This window comes from Corvus brachyrhynchos, unplaced genomic scaffold (genome assembly GCF_000691975.1).
Source record: "Corvus brachyrhynchos isolate BGI_N302 unplaced genomic scaffold, ASM69197v1 scaffold305, whole genome shotgun sequence".
NCBI classification, from domain to species: Eukaryota; Metazoa; Chordata; class Aves; order Passeriformes; family Corvidae; genus Corvus; species Corvus brachyrhynchos.
This window is the reverse complement of record NW_008239284.1, coordinates 1382244-1397462: the sequence shown is the minus strand read 5'-3', so window position 1 is coordinate 1397462 and position 15219 is coordinate 1382244. Positions and strand designations below refer to the sequence as shown.

Below are 15219 nucleotides of genomic sequence, written 5' to 3'. Positions count from 1 at the left end.
TGCGGCTCCGGGGCTGCCTGTGCCGCTCCTCCTTGTTGCCCACGCTGGTTTCGCCGCCCTCATCCTTGGTCACGTCGCCCTTCTCCTGCTCTCCCAGCTTCTCCTTATCCCGATGCCGGTGGTGCTTCCGTGGTGCTTCTGCCCCGTCAGCTGAGGTGACTTTGGGGTGCTCCACCACCTCCTGGACATCCACGGGGCTCAGCTTGGTGATGTTGTTCCTGCCTTCGCTGCGGGGCTCCACGACCAGCGGCCGGTCCAGGTGGGTTTTCATGTCGGGCCGGATGTGCAGGGTGGTGGCGTAGCGCACCCGCTCCTCGGGGTCCAGCTCGTTGTACAGGGCCTCGCAGCTGGCTCGGAAGTTGTGCATCCGGATCTGGCTCGTCCTCTGCTCCCAAACCGACTTGGATTTGGAGGAATTCTGCTGCTTGCTAAGGGCAGGAGAAACGGGAGAAGTCAGCACTCGAATTCGCGCCCTTTCCCTAAATACCAACTAAAAAAAAAAAAAAAAAAAAAAACCCAGAAAAACAGGGAATTTTCAGCCGAGGTAGGGAATTAGAGGGTTGAACCAAAGGTGTAACAGGGATGGAGAGAGAACACGAGCAGGGAAAGCCAGCGGGATCATCCGTGTTAGTTTGCCCACACACTATGAGATCAGCCCTCTGGAAAGGAGTTATTCTGCGTTTCGGAAATGTGGAAGCCTCGGGAATAGTCTGAAGGATTAAAACGTCAGCACGCAGAAATCACACACCCCAGCCAGAGCTTTGGAACAGCCCACAAAGCTTCCCAAAATTAGCAGCACTTTTCTCCCAACCTGGAAACATCTGGATGAGGAAATGAGCGGTGAGCAAGAGAAGTTAGATCAGCAGGAGGAGCAGGGAAAATGAAACCTGAGGATCCGAGCCTGCCACCAGCCCCTTCCCCTTCCAGCCAGCCCCAGGGGTTGTCTTCCAGCTGTGCTGCCCTCTTGGCTCATGGAACAGGTCTAGAACTGTTCTAAACCCACGGCATCCTTCCAGGTGAGCATGGACCAGCAGCCCACACATCACTGGAGAATGGAAAAGTACAGGTAAGAGAGGAAAAGTGTCCTGTGCACCAGGAAAAGAGCCCAGAGAGAGGAGAGTCACACATGGATCCATAAAATATCCTGAGCTGGAAGGGAACCACAGGGATCGTCCAGTCCAACCCCTGACCTGCCCAGCCCCCCCAACAGCCCCACCCTGGGCATCCCTGGCAGCGCTGTCCAAACGCTCCTGGAGCTCTGGCAGCCTCGGGGCCGTGCCCATTCCCTGGGGAGCCTGGGCAGTGCCCAGCACCCTCTGGGGGAAGAACCTTTCCCTGCTCTCAGCCTGAGCCTGCCCTGGCCCAGCTCCAGCCGCTCCCTGGGTGCTGTCCCTGGCCCAGGAGCAGAGATCGGAGCTGCCCCTCGGGAGGAGCTGCAGCCCCCAGGGAGCTCTGCCCTCAGTCTGCTCCAGCTGAACAATCCCAGTGCCCTCAGTCCCTCTTTGTGTGGCCATTCCAGACCCTTCCCCATCCCTGTATCCCAAGATGAAGCTGAGATGGGAACACCTTTATCCCTGGAGTCACCTGTTCATCTCTGTCACCCTTTATGACGAGGACACCTTCTCTGGCATTCCCTGAGTTTCATTTTTCAGCACAGCACTTGGGTTCTCACCACCGTATTCAAAGTGACCACAAACCCAACCAGGGTGTGAAGGGAAGACTTTTCCTTTTCTTCCAAAAATTTCAAGTCAAATTCTGCTTTTCACTGGCTGCCAGGGTGAAATCCTGGATTTAACCTCGTGAAGGCTCAGCACCCATTTTTTTCCTTAATAAAACTTTTCCTAGCAAAACCAGGAAAGGCATTTTCCTCCCCCCAGCCTGCTCTGACATCTCCATTCCCCACAGCGCAGCCTGAGCTTTGCAGCCAGAGTGAGCAGAGCCCACATGGGAGGCAAACACAACTTCCTTACGCATTTTCTGGGCTCCCTTGGCAGTGGAAAAAAGCACCTTTTGCGTGTTCTGGTGCTGACTGGGACTGTCTGGCTCTGTCACCGTGCACAGGCCCTGGGGAGGTGACATCCAGCCACACTCGTGTGGCACAGTGAGAGCTGTCAGAAGGGTTTTGTGTCACTGGGCTCTGGGGAATTGCTTCTTTACCGAAGCTGCTGCTGCTGCCTGGTGCTGCTAAGGAGGCAAAAACTCACTGAAAACCCTCATGAGAGCAGCCAGGCAGATGTGAAGGAACCTCACTGAATCCTCAAATCAGAGCTGATCACCAAAATTAAATATCTACACCCTGTTGCCAAGTTCTGGACTCGTTTCCCAGCAGCCGAGTCCCCCATTTGCAGCCTGGCAGGGGAACAAATGACAAAAATCATGGTTTTAAATGTAAATAATACCAGAAGCTCCTGGGGACACGGCTTAGAGCCCTGCTCACCACAAATCCCACATCCAAGGGAGGACAGGCTGCTCCTGAGGGAGAGCTCCCTCCAAGCTGGCACAAGGATGAAAAGCCCCATTACCGTGGGCACTTGCCACTTTCTTTGGTTCAAAATGATGAAAAATTAAATATTCTCACTCAGCAGGAGCTTTCCCTGGTTTGAGAAGGAATGAGGAATGTGCAGAGCCTCCCCCTGCCCAGCCCTGCTGCCCTGACCAAGGATTCCCCGTGGGAAGCCACAGGAAAAGCTCTGCACAGCCCTCCAGAGCCAGCAGGGATGGAGCTGCCCAGGATGGGCATCCTGGGATATTCTGCACTTCCTCTGGGATGGCTGGGTGCCCTGCTCCACCCTGCTCCACATTTTAGCTCTGCTAAACCCATCTGGGCTACAAATCTCTTCAAACCCAGGCTCAGGGAAAGCTTTGGGATTTTCTGGGCCTGGCTGAGCTCCCTGAATGCTGCCACCAACACCTCTGTTCTTAGGGAATATTCCTCACTCCATAATGAAAGTCCTGAGGTGGGGAATGGCCTCTGCCCTGTGCTTTGGGCAGCACTGAAGTGATAATCAGCCTTTAAGATTAATTGGGGAAGTGCCTTTGTGCTGAAACCTTCAGTTCATCTACAACCCAAGAGCAGAGGGAGGAGCACAACCACCCCCTGCTCCATCCTGTGCTCCACTGCCATGGGACAGGAACCAGCAGGGCTGGGACACGAAGCCCTGGTGTCCCTGCAGTGACTCCCCAAAGTGACACACCCAGGAAATCATCAGGCAGCTCCCAAGGACACAGCCTGCCCCTCTGCCTGTGCTGAGCCCATCCATGATGGAAAGAAAATCCCCTAAATCAGGCTGGATGTGGGGAGGAGGAAGGTGGGGATGCAGGGCTGATCCTCAGCCCGGCTCTGACACAAGCTGTGTCACCTCAGGAGGGGTTTGTCATTCATGTTTTAGTTACACCAAGAACATAAATCAGCTTTTAAACGACCTCTGAGGTGTTTGCACTGCCCATCACTCAGGGCTAAGTGAGAGGTGCTGCCAGGGAACTGCACCCCTGAGAACCTGCAGGAACCAGGCACTGCACACATCAGCTCTGCCTGTTCTGCTGTGGAAAAAAAAGGCACTGACATTCCAGCCTCGAATTTCCCAGCACCTGGAAACGAGCTGCACCCTTAACGCTGACACAAGGCACGAAGGCCAGTGCCAAAAACTCCGGCACAAAGACACCCGCTGGCTCTGGGCACCAACAACCCCAGAGCAGGAGCTGCAGCAGCAATGCCTGCACAGCCATTGCTCTTCCCACAGGGAAAACACTCCAAAAGAAAAAGACAAAAAAGACAAATCAGGATATTTACGAAGCGCGGTAAAAACCCAGCCTGGAAAACGCGGCGCTTGCGAGCTCGATTCCATCTCCAGAGCAGTGAGGAGCATCCCAAATCCCGGCATCCAGACACCAGTCAGGAGCCAGAGCCAGGGCACAGAGGCTGCTGTGGGAATGGGGTAAAGCACCCGAGCAGGATGGGCCCTGTGGGGACAGAGCTGGGAATTCCAGAGCCAGAGCAGCAGCAACGGGAGGGGAAGTGGTGTCTGCTTGTCCACCGGGATTAATCCGGCTCCAGCTCTCTCCGAGTCCCCACAGCCACTGAGCTCGGGGATTTGGGACAGCTCCTCCTCTCCTGGTGGTCTCTGGCCATGAGGACAGTTTGGGAGCTGGTTCTTGGCACCTCTTAAAACAAAGCAGGGCTCCAGTCCAGCTGCCGGCCTGGGAGGAGATGCAGCAACAGGAGGGACTTCAGAGGAGACGGGAATACATCAGCGGGGCAAAAATGAATTCCTCTGCTCCTCCCCTCATTTGGGGCAGTGAATTCTGTACAAATCGGGGCAGGCACAGCCCAGCTACAGCACGAGCAGGGCAGGACTTGTCTAAATTGATAAAAAACTGATCAAAAAGAGCCTTTGTGATAAGAAATATTTACTCCACATTAAAAAAAAACCATAAAGCCAACTCCTTATCTGAACCCTGCTCACTGCTGGCTCCTTAAAATCCCCCCAAAGCCATTAAGAAAATTGCCCTGTAAATCACTCCTGACTGCAGACATCCTACAAACACTGCTGGTAATTCATTGCTGTACTCCCCAGCCCTATTTTCTGGAATATTTGGAATTCTCTGAAGCCTCTGCTCCATTCTCAGATCCTCCAGGCTGGAAATGTTGGAGATACCACTGCTGGTACCAGCTCCACTGGTTTTCCTTGGATTAACACACCACCAAACAAGTCCTGCCTGTGGCTAGAAAGAAAACCTCGCAGTTCCCGGAGAATCAAATAAAATCCATATTAATGAACCAATGACTAATAATGGCATCAATTAAAAATGCAAGCACTGCGTGGTTTGTTGAGGAAAGGGAAGCATATTTTTAGTCAGATTCTAATCTTAGGGTGCTCCTTAATGACTCAAGATTTCGTTCCCATAACCTCTGAAATCACTGCTTCACTTCATGGAAATCCTTAAAATTTTGCTCCAGTAAATAATGAATGGAAGCTGCCTATGGAAAGACAAGAATCCCGTGTTCAAAATAACCACGTGTTACACGGTGGGTGTGAAATTCTGTGTTTCAGATCAAAGGGGATTTGTTGTTAAAATGCAACAAAACCTTTCCACTCAAATCCTATTTTCCGTTCATGAACTCAGAGCTCGTGAACTCCCCACGTTTCCATTGTCCACTTGGAAAACACAATGGAACATTTCACTTTGGGGTTGGTTGGCTATCTTATCTCTCTGGGATTGGATAAAACCATTTTCTCTCAGCTGAACTCAGCACTGGTGTTTAAATAAATGTGCTTTGCCAGTCACCCTGGAGTTGTTGCTTGGATGCTTCAGCATCTTTTTTATCCTTCTGAGCTCCATCTCCTTCCTGAGATCCCTTGGGAGACGCTCCCAGCATTCCCTGGGAGCTGGGGCATTACAGACACCAGAACCAAGGTGAAAACACTTTTTAAAGTGTTACTGTCTCTGAGGGGAAGAATTATCTTGGTTTGAGATAATTACCCTCCAAAATTATTCCTGACTCCCTCCAAAATTATTCATGAATTTGATTTTGGTTTTAGAAATTACAATTTATAGATAATAAATCGCACTCATTTTCTATATCATTATATGAAATTTAATATATTGATTTATGAATTAATCTATTTTTCTACATTTATACATTTGATCATTTTGATATTGCAGCTTCACAGAGACAAAACTTATTCTTTCATAATATTTCTCCCAATATTAGATAGAAACAGAAGTTGAACTCCAGGGTCTCTGTTCTGGTGGGGAGCTAACAACAAAACTCAATGAAAAATGCCTCAAAATGTGGCCAGATCCTCCTTCCAAAAGGGTTTTGGTGCCTGCAGCTTGGTTTCGTCCTTTTATAAAAGGCAACTCTTTTTCCCCTCTTCCAAATACACCTCTAGATATTTGGAAAAGAGGAAAAATTCTGTATTCTTTCAAGGCTTTGTTCCTAATTGGGAAAACAGTGCTTGGGAGCAGTTTGGGGTAACTTCTGCTGGGGGAAATTGGAGTTTTGGGGAGAAGGCAGCTCCTAGCACCTCCCTCTCTCCCATCCTCTCCCTCCTGTCAGGGTGGGAGGCACCCAAAGTGCAGCTGAGCCCTCTCTGCCTGTCAAAACTCCCAGCAGCCAGGAAATACATTGGAAGAACCAATCCAAAAGATGCCTTAATCTGATTTATTCCCCAGTATTCCCTGTGAGCCCTCAGACCTGGGCACAGACAGGGCACACCTACTCTGGCAGTCACAACAGCTCAACCTTGGTCATGGAAGTTAAACTCATATAAAGCATCAACGTATTTTAAATCCCAACTTGTCTAAGATCCACCAGTGCACAAGGAGCCCAAAACAGCCAGGGAAATATCAGGAAGGAAAACCTGCTGGAAAACCTTCACAGTACCTTGGTCCCTGCTGTGGGGCCGGGACAAACCCCCAGGTTGGAATTGCACTTACTTGAGTCTCCAAGAGCATTAAAGAAGAAAGACAAGGTCACAGAGTTAAAGGATAACCCAAAGGATGCTCACGTGGGTGGGAGAGGAGCTGATGAGGAGTTTTTGGGGTTAGTCAGCAGCAGTGATGATGTTTTTACCAACCTGCCTCGGTGTCAAAGCACACCCTGACTCACAGCACAGCCAGCAGGATTGGATTGGTGGGAAGCACATGGAAGGAGAGGAAGTTTTCCACTGTGTTTGCTCAACTCCAGCTCCAGAGGAGTTGCCAAGTGCCTCATTCTGACAAAATCTGTCACTTTAAGCTCCAGCTCGAGCAGGGCAGAGAGCAAAGACAACCAGCTTTTCAAGAGTTTTCCAATTTAGTCTCACTTGGACCCTGTTCCCAGAATCCTTTTGAAGTCCTCCTCCAGTTTTCCCTCCAAGAGGGCTCTCCTGGATCTCCCACTGAACCCGGAGTGCAAACACTGGTGGAACATCAAAGCCAGCAGCCCGGCACAGAATAAACACAGAGAACAGAAATAAACACAGGTGAGAACAGGACAAACCATCAAACGAGGGGAGACAGGAGGAGAGAGGAAAACAGTTCAGGAGGAATGATGGAAAGGAAATAAGGGAGAAAAATGAAGGAAGGAGGGCGGGGGGGGGGAAGTCACAGTCAATGTATGGAACACAACAGAGTTGCTCACAAATCACAAGCATCAAATGACAACGACACCTTCCAGTCCTTTCCCTGGATGTTGGTCTGGAGGCTTTCCACAATGATGGGAATGATTTTTGGGGGGAAAAATAAATAACCAAACCACAGGGAGAGCGAAGGCACCAGGAGAAGGGGAAGGTTTATCGAGCTCTAAATGAGAAATCCATTCAGTGAATATCGTAACAGAGAGCAACTCACGGTGAATTTACGCTGGAGACTGACGAGCTGCGAGATACAGTACCTCGAGTTTGCTTTACAAAACTGCACATGCAAAAAAACAAAACAAACAAAGAAAACAAAAAGTGAGAAAGGAAAAAGCAAACAAAAAACAAACAAACAAACAAAAAAAAAAAAACCAAAAAACAACCAAACCAAACGAGCAGAGAAACCATAGAAGACATCGGGAGGAGACTCATACAGGCCGTGTCCTGTCGGATGCAGACGGGGAGGAGACCAGGCAAGCTCCAGGATCGTGGAAGCCACGGACACACCACCCTCTGGAGAACGGGGACACAACCAAAGAGTCCAAAATGGAACCAAAAGGGGGCCAAAATGAAAAGGGGAACTGAAAGGCACACGATGGTCTCAGGGCTCCTCGCCTCCCTGGTACTCACACCGCCAAGGTCCTGCAGGAGGTCACCTCTGGGAGTGGAGCCACGTGGGGATTGTGCTGCAAATCATCGTCTCCACGTGGAGCAGGATGCTAATTCCTGCTCTTGGCACCAGGAGGAAGCTGGAGAGAGGACCTTGGGCTCCAAAAATCCACCTGAGCTCCAGCAGCTGGTGCAAGGCAGCTGCTCCTCAGTCCCTGCCTCAGAGCGGCTCTTCAGAGGCACCTACCTCTCTCCTCGGACAGGGAGTGGGATGTGCCTGGCTCAGACTGCCCCAAAACGGGTCACTGGGCCTCAAAACCCCAGCTCTGCTGCAGCTTCAGTGGGGCAGGGCCCAGGGTTAAAGGAGCTTCTTGCAGCTCAAAAAATTTTGTAGATTCTCCTCCATCTCCTCCACACCATTTACGGGGGGGTTCTAAACATGGAAATCACTGAATCACACAGAAAAGGCAGGGAATCCACAGAAAACCAGGATTCTAAGTATCCTAAAAGATCTTGGCTTGAGGCATTAATTTTTCCCTAGTTCTAAATGATCATTTTTATCAATCTACAGCAGTCCAAGGACCCTCCCCCAGACTGAAAATAAAATCCCTTCACTTCCTGATTTGCTTTTTCAGTTGCAGCATTTTTCCTCCTGCTTTCATGAGCATTTAGATCTGTTAACAATCAATTCTAGCAAACCAGAAAGCCCAGTTAAAATCCAATGTTCTTTGGGTATCACAGAAGTAGAGTTTTAAATATACATTTATTAAAATTAATGGATTGTTCTAAACAGAAGTGTTGGCTCAGGTAATGCATACAGGGCAAAATCCAGAGCGTCAGAAACCTGGAATGAATATTAGAGAAATTATGGAAGGCATCGTAAAAGTTTTGCTTGAAGCAAATAATCTGCTGAGCAGCCAGGTGAAGGATTTTACCTAAACCTCAGGATTTCTGTATTTGTCTGGTGCCAAATGAAATAGGAGCAGGAGCAGAGTGGGGGTGGCAGGTCCTGCCTGCTGGCCAAGAAAATGATTGTTTTCAGGCTGCTCAAGCTGGGGACCTTTTTTACTCCTTGGCAGCAAAAAACCTGCAGACAACAAGGCCCTGACTGCATGAATTCCTCAGGCATAACCAAGAAATTCCTTTGGCAAAACAGGTGGGAAACTTGGGATGGAGGAGAACCCACGGGGCTGGCCCTGATTTACCTGGAAGTCAGCACCGAGCCCCCAGTACGTGTGGAGATTTTGGGTTTAATTGTTGAAAGCTGATGAACACCCCTCAGTGGGAGGCTGGGATGAACCTTTGTGTGCATCCCTGCCTCGTGTGGCGCAGAGCAGGACGGAGGCCACGCTCTGTCCTTGTCACACAAGTCCTGCAGCACTCCGGGGTCACCGCTCTGCTCCCGTGGCTGGATCCGCCTTTTTGAAACCACCAATTTCCCTGGAACCGCCGTGTGTGAAAGCACAAAGCCAACAGAGCCTCCTTCTCCAGGGCAAAATGACAGCAGGAGTTGATTTTCACCAGATGCTACTTACCAGGAATGAGGGACAGAGCCCAGAGAGTGGCTTTGGGTGTGGCCGAGTGGCCGTGACAGCGACAGCGAGGACAGGGAGGAAAACCCACGGGAGGAATCACAAAACCTCACACACTGACACACTCCAGGGGCAGGAGGAGAGGGAAGAAACCACAGCCAGCAAGAGAAAAAGAACACCTCTGCTAATCTACACCCCCCAGCACAGCACAGGTCACGGGCTGGGTGTTCAGGCAGCTTCTTGCTGGGTCCTGTTGGGTTCCCACAGCCCAACAGAGACGTGGAAATCAGCCACGGTATTCCCAAGACAGAAGGAAAACATGGAAAACCTCCGAGATGGAGAACCTGGAGAAACAGAGCAGGTCCCCCCTCCCTCCCCGGCATCCCCAGACCTGTACAAAAGGGACAGAGAAGTCAGGGTGAAGGGACTGAGGTGCTTCTCTCGTGGCTTTTCTGCCTTGCTCGCACTGACAGGCGCTCTCCCCCTGTGGGACGGCACTTACAGCACCAATGCTGTGAACAGCCCCAGGTGGGACCAGCAGAAACCAGTCCTGGAGACAGAAGGAGGTCTTTGGATGCTGGGAAGTTGTCCTGGGAAGTACAAGTAACTTTGGAAAGCAGCAGTGGGCAATTGGACAAACTGTGCTTAGGTCTGGTGCCCACATCCAGGAGCTGTCTCTGCCACTGCCCACAACGTTCCATCCACCACCCCCATTCTCCTCCCACCCAAAACTCACCCCTCAAACCCGGGATTAAATGATTTCCTTGGATCTGGCTACAATTGTAATCCATTACCTCACAGAATTAAAAAAAACCCCAAACCTCATAAATCACAGAGTGTAAAAAGTTCCTCAAAGCGTGCCTGACTACCTGGCAGGCTCCTACAAATTTAGGGGTGCTGAAAAATTGCTGTTTTAAGGCTTTTCCCAAGAAAAGGTGAGGAGAGGGCGCTGGGGAATGCCTGGGCTGTGGATGCCAGGTGAGCCCCTTTTGTACGGGCCATTGGTGCAGCCCTGGCTGGGATGGGAAAGGCAGAGGAGGAACCCAAACACGGGGAATTCAGGCATCAGGTCAGGCAAAACCAGGGAAAAACCCCGTGTTTGCTGTGGGGTCTTTGTGTGACCCACGGGGATGAGCCTGAGGGCTCTTCCTTCCTCTGGAAGTGGCACCAAAAAGTGCTTTGGACATCCAGTGCCTTGGAAATGTCCCCTTGTCCCCCCTCCTCCGTTCTGGCTGCCAAGGAAGCTGCACCAATGGTTTGCCCTAAAGACCCCTCGCTCTGTGGAGTCCCTCAGGTGCAGAGGCTGAGCGGGGCAAATGACACAGAGGGGCTGAGCAAACCCAGAACTCACCTCCAGAAACAACAAAGCAAGGAAAACGCTAAACGGAAAACAAACAAAAAAAGTCACAAGAAAAGAAGAATGAAACAATGGGCTCCAATCAAACACATCTGTTTCCAGGCAAACATTGCAAACAGCGACAGAACCAACGCACCACCCTCGCTTTTCATCCGAAATAAATCCTTCAGGGTGGAGTTCACCAGGTGAAAAAGGAACAGACACATCTGCTCAGGTGAATGCCTTTGGTGGAGCAGAGAAATGCTGGGAACTGGATGAAGCAGGAGCTCCAAACCAGTGGCACCACCCCTGCTTTTCATCCTGAGAAGCCACTAAATAAATCCTTCAGGATAGAATTCACCAGGTGAAAGAACCAACTGAGGTCAGACACATCTGCTCAGGTGAATCCCTTTGGTGGAGGAGAAAAATTCTGGGAACTGGATGGAGCAGGAGCTCCAAACCAGTGGCACCACCCCTGCTTTTCATCCTGAGAAGCCACTAAATAAAAAAAGCCCTTTCAGGATAGAGTTCACCAGGTGAAAAAGGAAAATGCTGGGAGCTGGATGGAGCAGGAGCTCCAAACCAACGCACCACCCTCGCTTTTCATCCTGAAAAGCCACAAAATGAATCCTTTCAGGATAGAGTTCACCAGGTGAAAAAGGAATTATGGCCAGACAAATCTGCTCAGGAGAATCCCTTTGGTGGAGGAGAAAAATTCTGGGAGCTGGATGAAGCAGGAGCTCTAAACCAACCATACAAACCAGGCTCACTTTTAATCCCAAGAAGCCACTAAATAAATCCTTCAGGATGGAATTCATCAGGTGAAAAAACCAGCTGTGGTCAGACACATCTGCTCAGGTGAACCCCTTTGGTGGAGCAGAGAAATTCTGGGAGCTGGATGGAGGAGGAGCTCCAAATCAGTGGCACCACACCTGCTTTTCATCCTGAGAAGCCACTAAATAAAAAAGGCCCTTTCAGGATAGAGTTCACCAGGTGAAAAAGGAAAATTCTGGGAGCTGGATGGAGCAGGAGCTCCAAATCAGTGCAGGATGTTGAGTGTGAGGCAGATGCAAGATCAATGATCCCTCCGCAGCCTGGCAGTGATGAACCTGTCACTAAAAGAGATCCCCAGGGTTCATCAATCACAAACCAATTCCTGGCTCCCACAGCATCCAGTTCCAGGTGGGAAGGTGGAGGTGCCTCTTCAGGCTGGAACGTGGGGTAACAACCAGTTCTTTGTGCTTGGGAAATGATGTTTAGGGACCAACACAATAAATGGAGCTCAGAAGGGAGAGGGGGGGACAAGGGGACAATTCCAAGGCACTGGAAGTGCAAATTTTATGGAGCTTGGTTAGGAGGGGAAGCTGGGGCAGCAGAACCAGTGCAGGCACAGTTCACCCTGTACTGGCATGGGAAAAACACCAGAGGTGGAGGATCCAACACCATGGGAAGGGCTGGAAGGAAGTTTAGGGGGAGACACACTCAGGGCTCGGAGCATGACTGACAAAACTAACAGAGAATGGAATGGAATGGAATTGGAATGGAAATGGAATGGAATGGAATAAAATAAAATAAAATGGAATAAAATAAAATGGAATAAAATAAAATGGAATAAATGGAAACAGCTCCTCACCCCTGAGACAGCACAACCAACGTGACTTTTCACCAGGCCCAGCCCAGGGACAGCTTTGTCCCCTCCCAAACACTGGGAACAGGAACATTGTGATTAAGAAAATCCAAGGCATTATATTCTCTGCCACCTGGACTGATGCAGGCAGGGAAAACGCCAATGTTTTCAGGACATTGATCTGTGCCATCGATGCCTGCTGTTGTTAGAGAAATCCATGTTCACACGCTGGGAAAACAACATTAAACTATAAAATTAAAATAATATTCCTTAGGGGAAAATACAAATATAAAGAGAGCTCCTTTGCAGCAGCTCAGTCCCAGTTTTGCCGGGCCTTGCTCACTGAGTCCTACAGGGCTTGGATTCTCAGTTCTTGGTACCCCAGTTGTACAGGGGTTTGGTTTGTGGTGATATTTCCATTTGCCAAAAATCCCATTTTTAAGAACACCCAGCACTTTTCCCTCTTGGCATGTCCAGCTGTGGCTCTGATCTGCCAGGACCTGCCATTGTCATGGCTCTGCCCTCAGAGCACCGTGGGGATGAAGAGCAGGAGAAATGAAGAGCTGGGGTGGATTTGGGTGCCCAAAGGTCCCTACATCAGCCCTGCTGCACTGGAGAGAGATATCCAAGGGATAAATGCTGCAAACCACCCCCCTAGCCAAGATTTAGGGGTTGCCAAGCCCCTTTGGAGCTCCCTATGGATGGACATTCCATCCCTGCATGGTTGCTCACTTGAGAGCTGGATTTGTTCCCTGTGGGTCCCTCCCAACTCAGAATATTCCGGGATTTATCTATAAAACAAATTGCTTGGACACGGATTCATTAAATCGCAGGGATCACGAGCCACCCGTCCATCCATCTCCCAAAACACCCAACTCCTCCCTTGCCTTTTCCTCTAGGGTCTCATCCCCTTTGGGCATCAACCTTTGCACCTAAATGCTGCTTTTTTTCCCCAAAGCAAAGCCCCACGAGCTTTGTGAGTGGCCCTGGCAGACATCACAGCCCAGTGGTTGGGCACCAGGGTCAGGAGATGTGGAAACCATTGACTTTCCACTGTGCTCATGGGAACTTCTGCACAAACGGGGCAGGGCAGACTCAATTTGAGGCAAAATAAGCAAAAATCCACCATTTTACCCTCATTTCCAATTGTTGTCACAGAACTCTCCATGTGCTTTTGAAAAACTGGTGAGAAATCCTGGAAAAAGGTGATTTTAAGCCATTTCAACCTCAGCTCCACGGAAGTGGGTTGGTTTTTTTTCTGCTGATTTCTAAGAAATCTTCCCCAAATGCAAAATGCTTTGATTAAAACAGAAGCAAATAAGCACCATCATCATCTTGCATTTTAGAACACCAGAACCAAGAAATTCATCAAAGAGCAAAAGCAATTATCCTCATTTGACTTCTTTTCAAGGCTGGCCAGAAAATAATTGTAAGGAAAAAAATTGGTCTTTAAAACCATCAAACAGCCAGAGCATAAATAGGAACTGATTACAGCAGTAACGACAAAATAAAATGGTGAGAAGAATAAAATATTCAAATTAATAATATTCTTTCCCTTCACATGGTACAAACTGGCTCCACTTGGCCTTTTGTCTTTGCTAAAGTGGATTAAACTCCCAGGAAAAAGAGATTCCCAGCGAAGGAACAAGCAGGGATCCGCCTCCACTTCGGGTTTTTTCCAATAAAATCAAGCAGGAAATTTCTTTTTTTTTTTTTTTTTTTTTTTAATGCTTGGAGATCTCCCCTGTAAAAGGAGTCTGGGAAACATCAGCAGCTCCCAGTAAAATGCAGGAATTTTGGTGCTGTTGTTGAAATTCCAGAAGAGTTCAAGGAACCTTTTCAGCAAATCCTTGTGGGGTAGCACAGAACAGAATCGTGGAATGGGTTGGGTTGGGTTGGAAGGACCTGAAATCCCATCCCATCCCATCCCATCCCGACCTCTGCAGGGACACCTTCCACCATCCCAGGGTGCTCCAAGTCCATCCAACATTCAGACATCTCCAGGGATGTCTCAAACAAAGGACAACTATTTCCACCTCATCTTTGCACCTCCAGGGTCCAGGAAAAGCTGGGCCCCAAGGCAAAGCTTTCCAAGGATTTTGGTATCACAGAGCCTGTGCTTGTCCTCATCCAGACATCTGAAAATTCCACATGGATGTTCCTACCTCCAAACCAGTTCCCAGGCATGATTTTATTAACCCAGCTCTTTCCAACAGCAAGGAAAGAGAATTCCAGCACATTTTTCAGCTATTTAAAAGGATGCCCTTGCACTTGAATACCCAAAACCATTAAAAAATAAGTTCATTCTGTGCCCACCCCCCTCTCCTCATTAAAAATCCAAAGTGGGATGTTAACACTTCACCTGGTGAAATCTATCCTGGGACAGCTTAAAGAAAAAAAGATCCTCCTAAAATACAATTATTCAAAGGTGAGGCATTACCAAGAGAACCAAACTGAAAGAAATCCTTCATTAAACTCCTCATTAAGTGCTGAGCACTGCAGTATTTGGCCTGTGAGTGCCAGAGGTGGTGCAGAAGGGCTCACAGGTCCCGTGGGATGCTCCAGCTGGACGGACACACAGCGACACTGGAAAACAGATTTTCTCCCAAGGAATCAAAGGGTGCTTACGCAGCTATGGAAATGTTGGCCGCGGACATGGGGCTCACTTCGGCCACTTCCTTGGCCTTCTGCAGGGCCAGCTTTTGGTTGGTGGCTTCTTCCATCTCCTCCTCGTCCTGGGGCACAAAAGGGAGAGAAATCAGGGAATAAATCAGGGAATAACAACAAGCAGAGCTCCCCAGGTCCCTGCTGGGCTGTGAGGACACAGGAATTTGAATTTCGGGCAGATTTTCTCGCAAGGAGCCCCAGGTTTGGTGCAAGCTGAGGTGAGAAAGGTGAGCTTTGCTCAAGAGGGTTTTTCCCCTCACAAAGCTGTCTCGACTCTCCTGGGTCTCCTCTCAGCACGCAGCACTGGGGAAGAGACTATGATGGAGC

The 15219-nt window shown here is 49.5% G+C and overlaps 1 protein-coding gene across 1 annotated transcript in view; it reads right to left on the bottom strand.

Moving 5' to 3' along the window:
- The window catches only part of CACNA1B (calcium voltage-gated channel subunit alpha1 B), a 261991-nt gene that overhangs the window by 69322 nt on the left and 177450 nt on the right, over positions 1-15219 (bottom strand). The window contains exons 18-20 of the mRNA XM_017740286.1: positions 14854-14960; positions 7336-7398; positions 5-428 (exon numbers count right to left, since the gene is read on the bottom strand). Of these exons, the coding sequence (XP_017595775.1) occupies positions 5-428; positions 7336-7398; positions 14854-14960 (594 nt within the window). The remainder of the gene's footprint in view (positions 1-4; positions 429-7335; positions 7399-14853; positions 14961-15219) is intronic.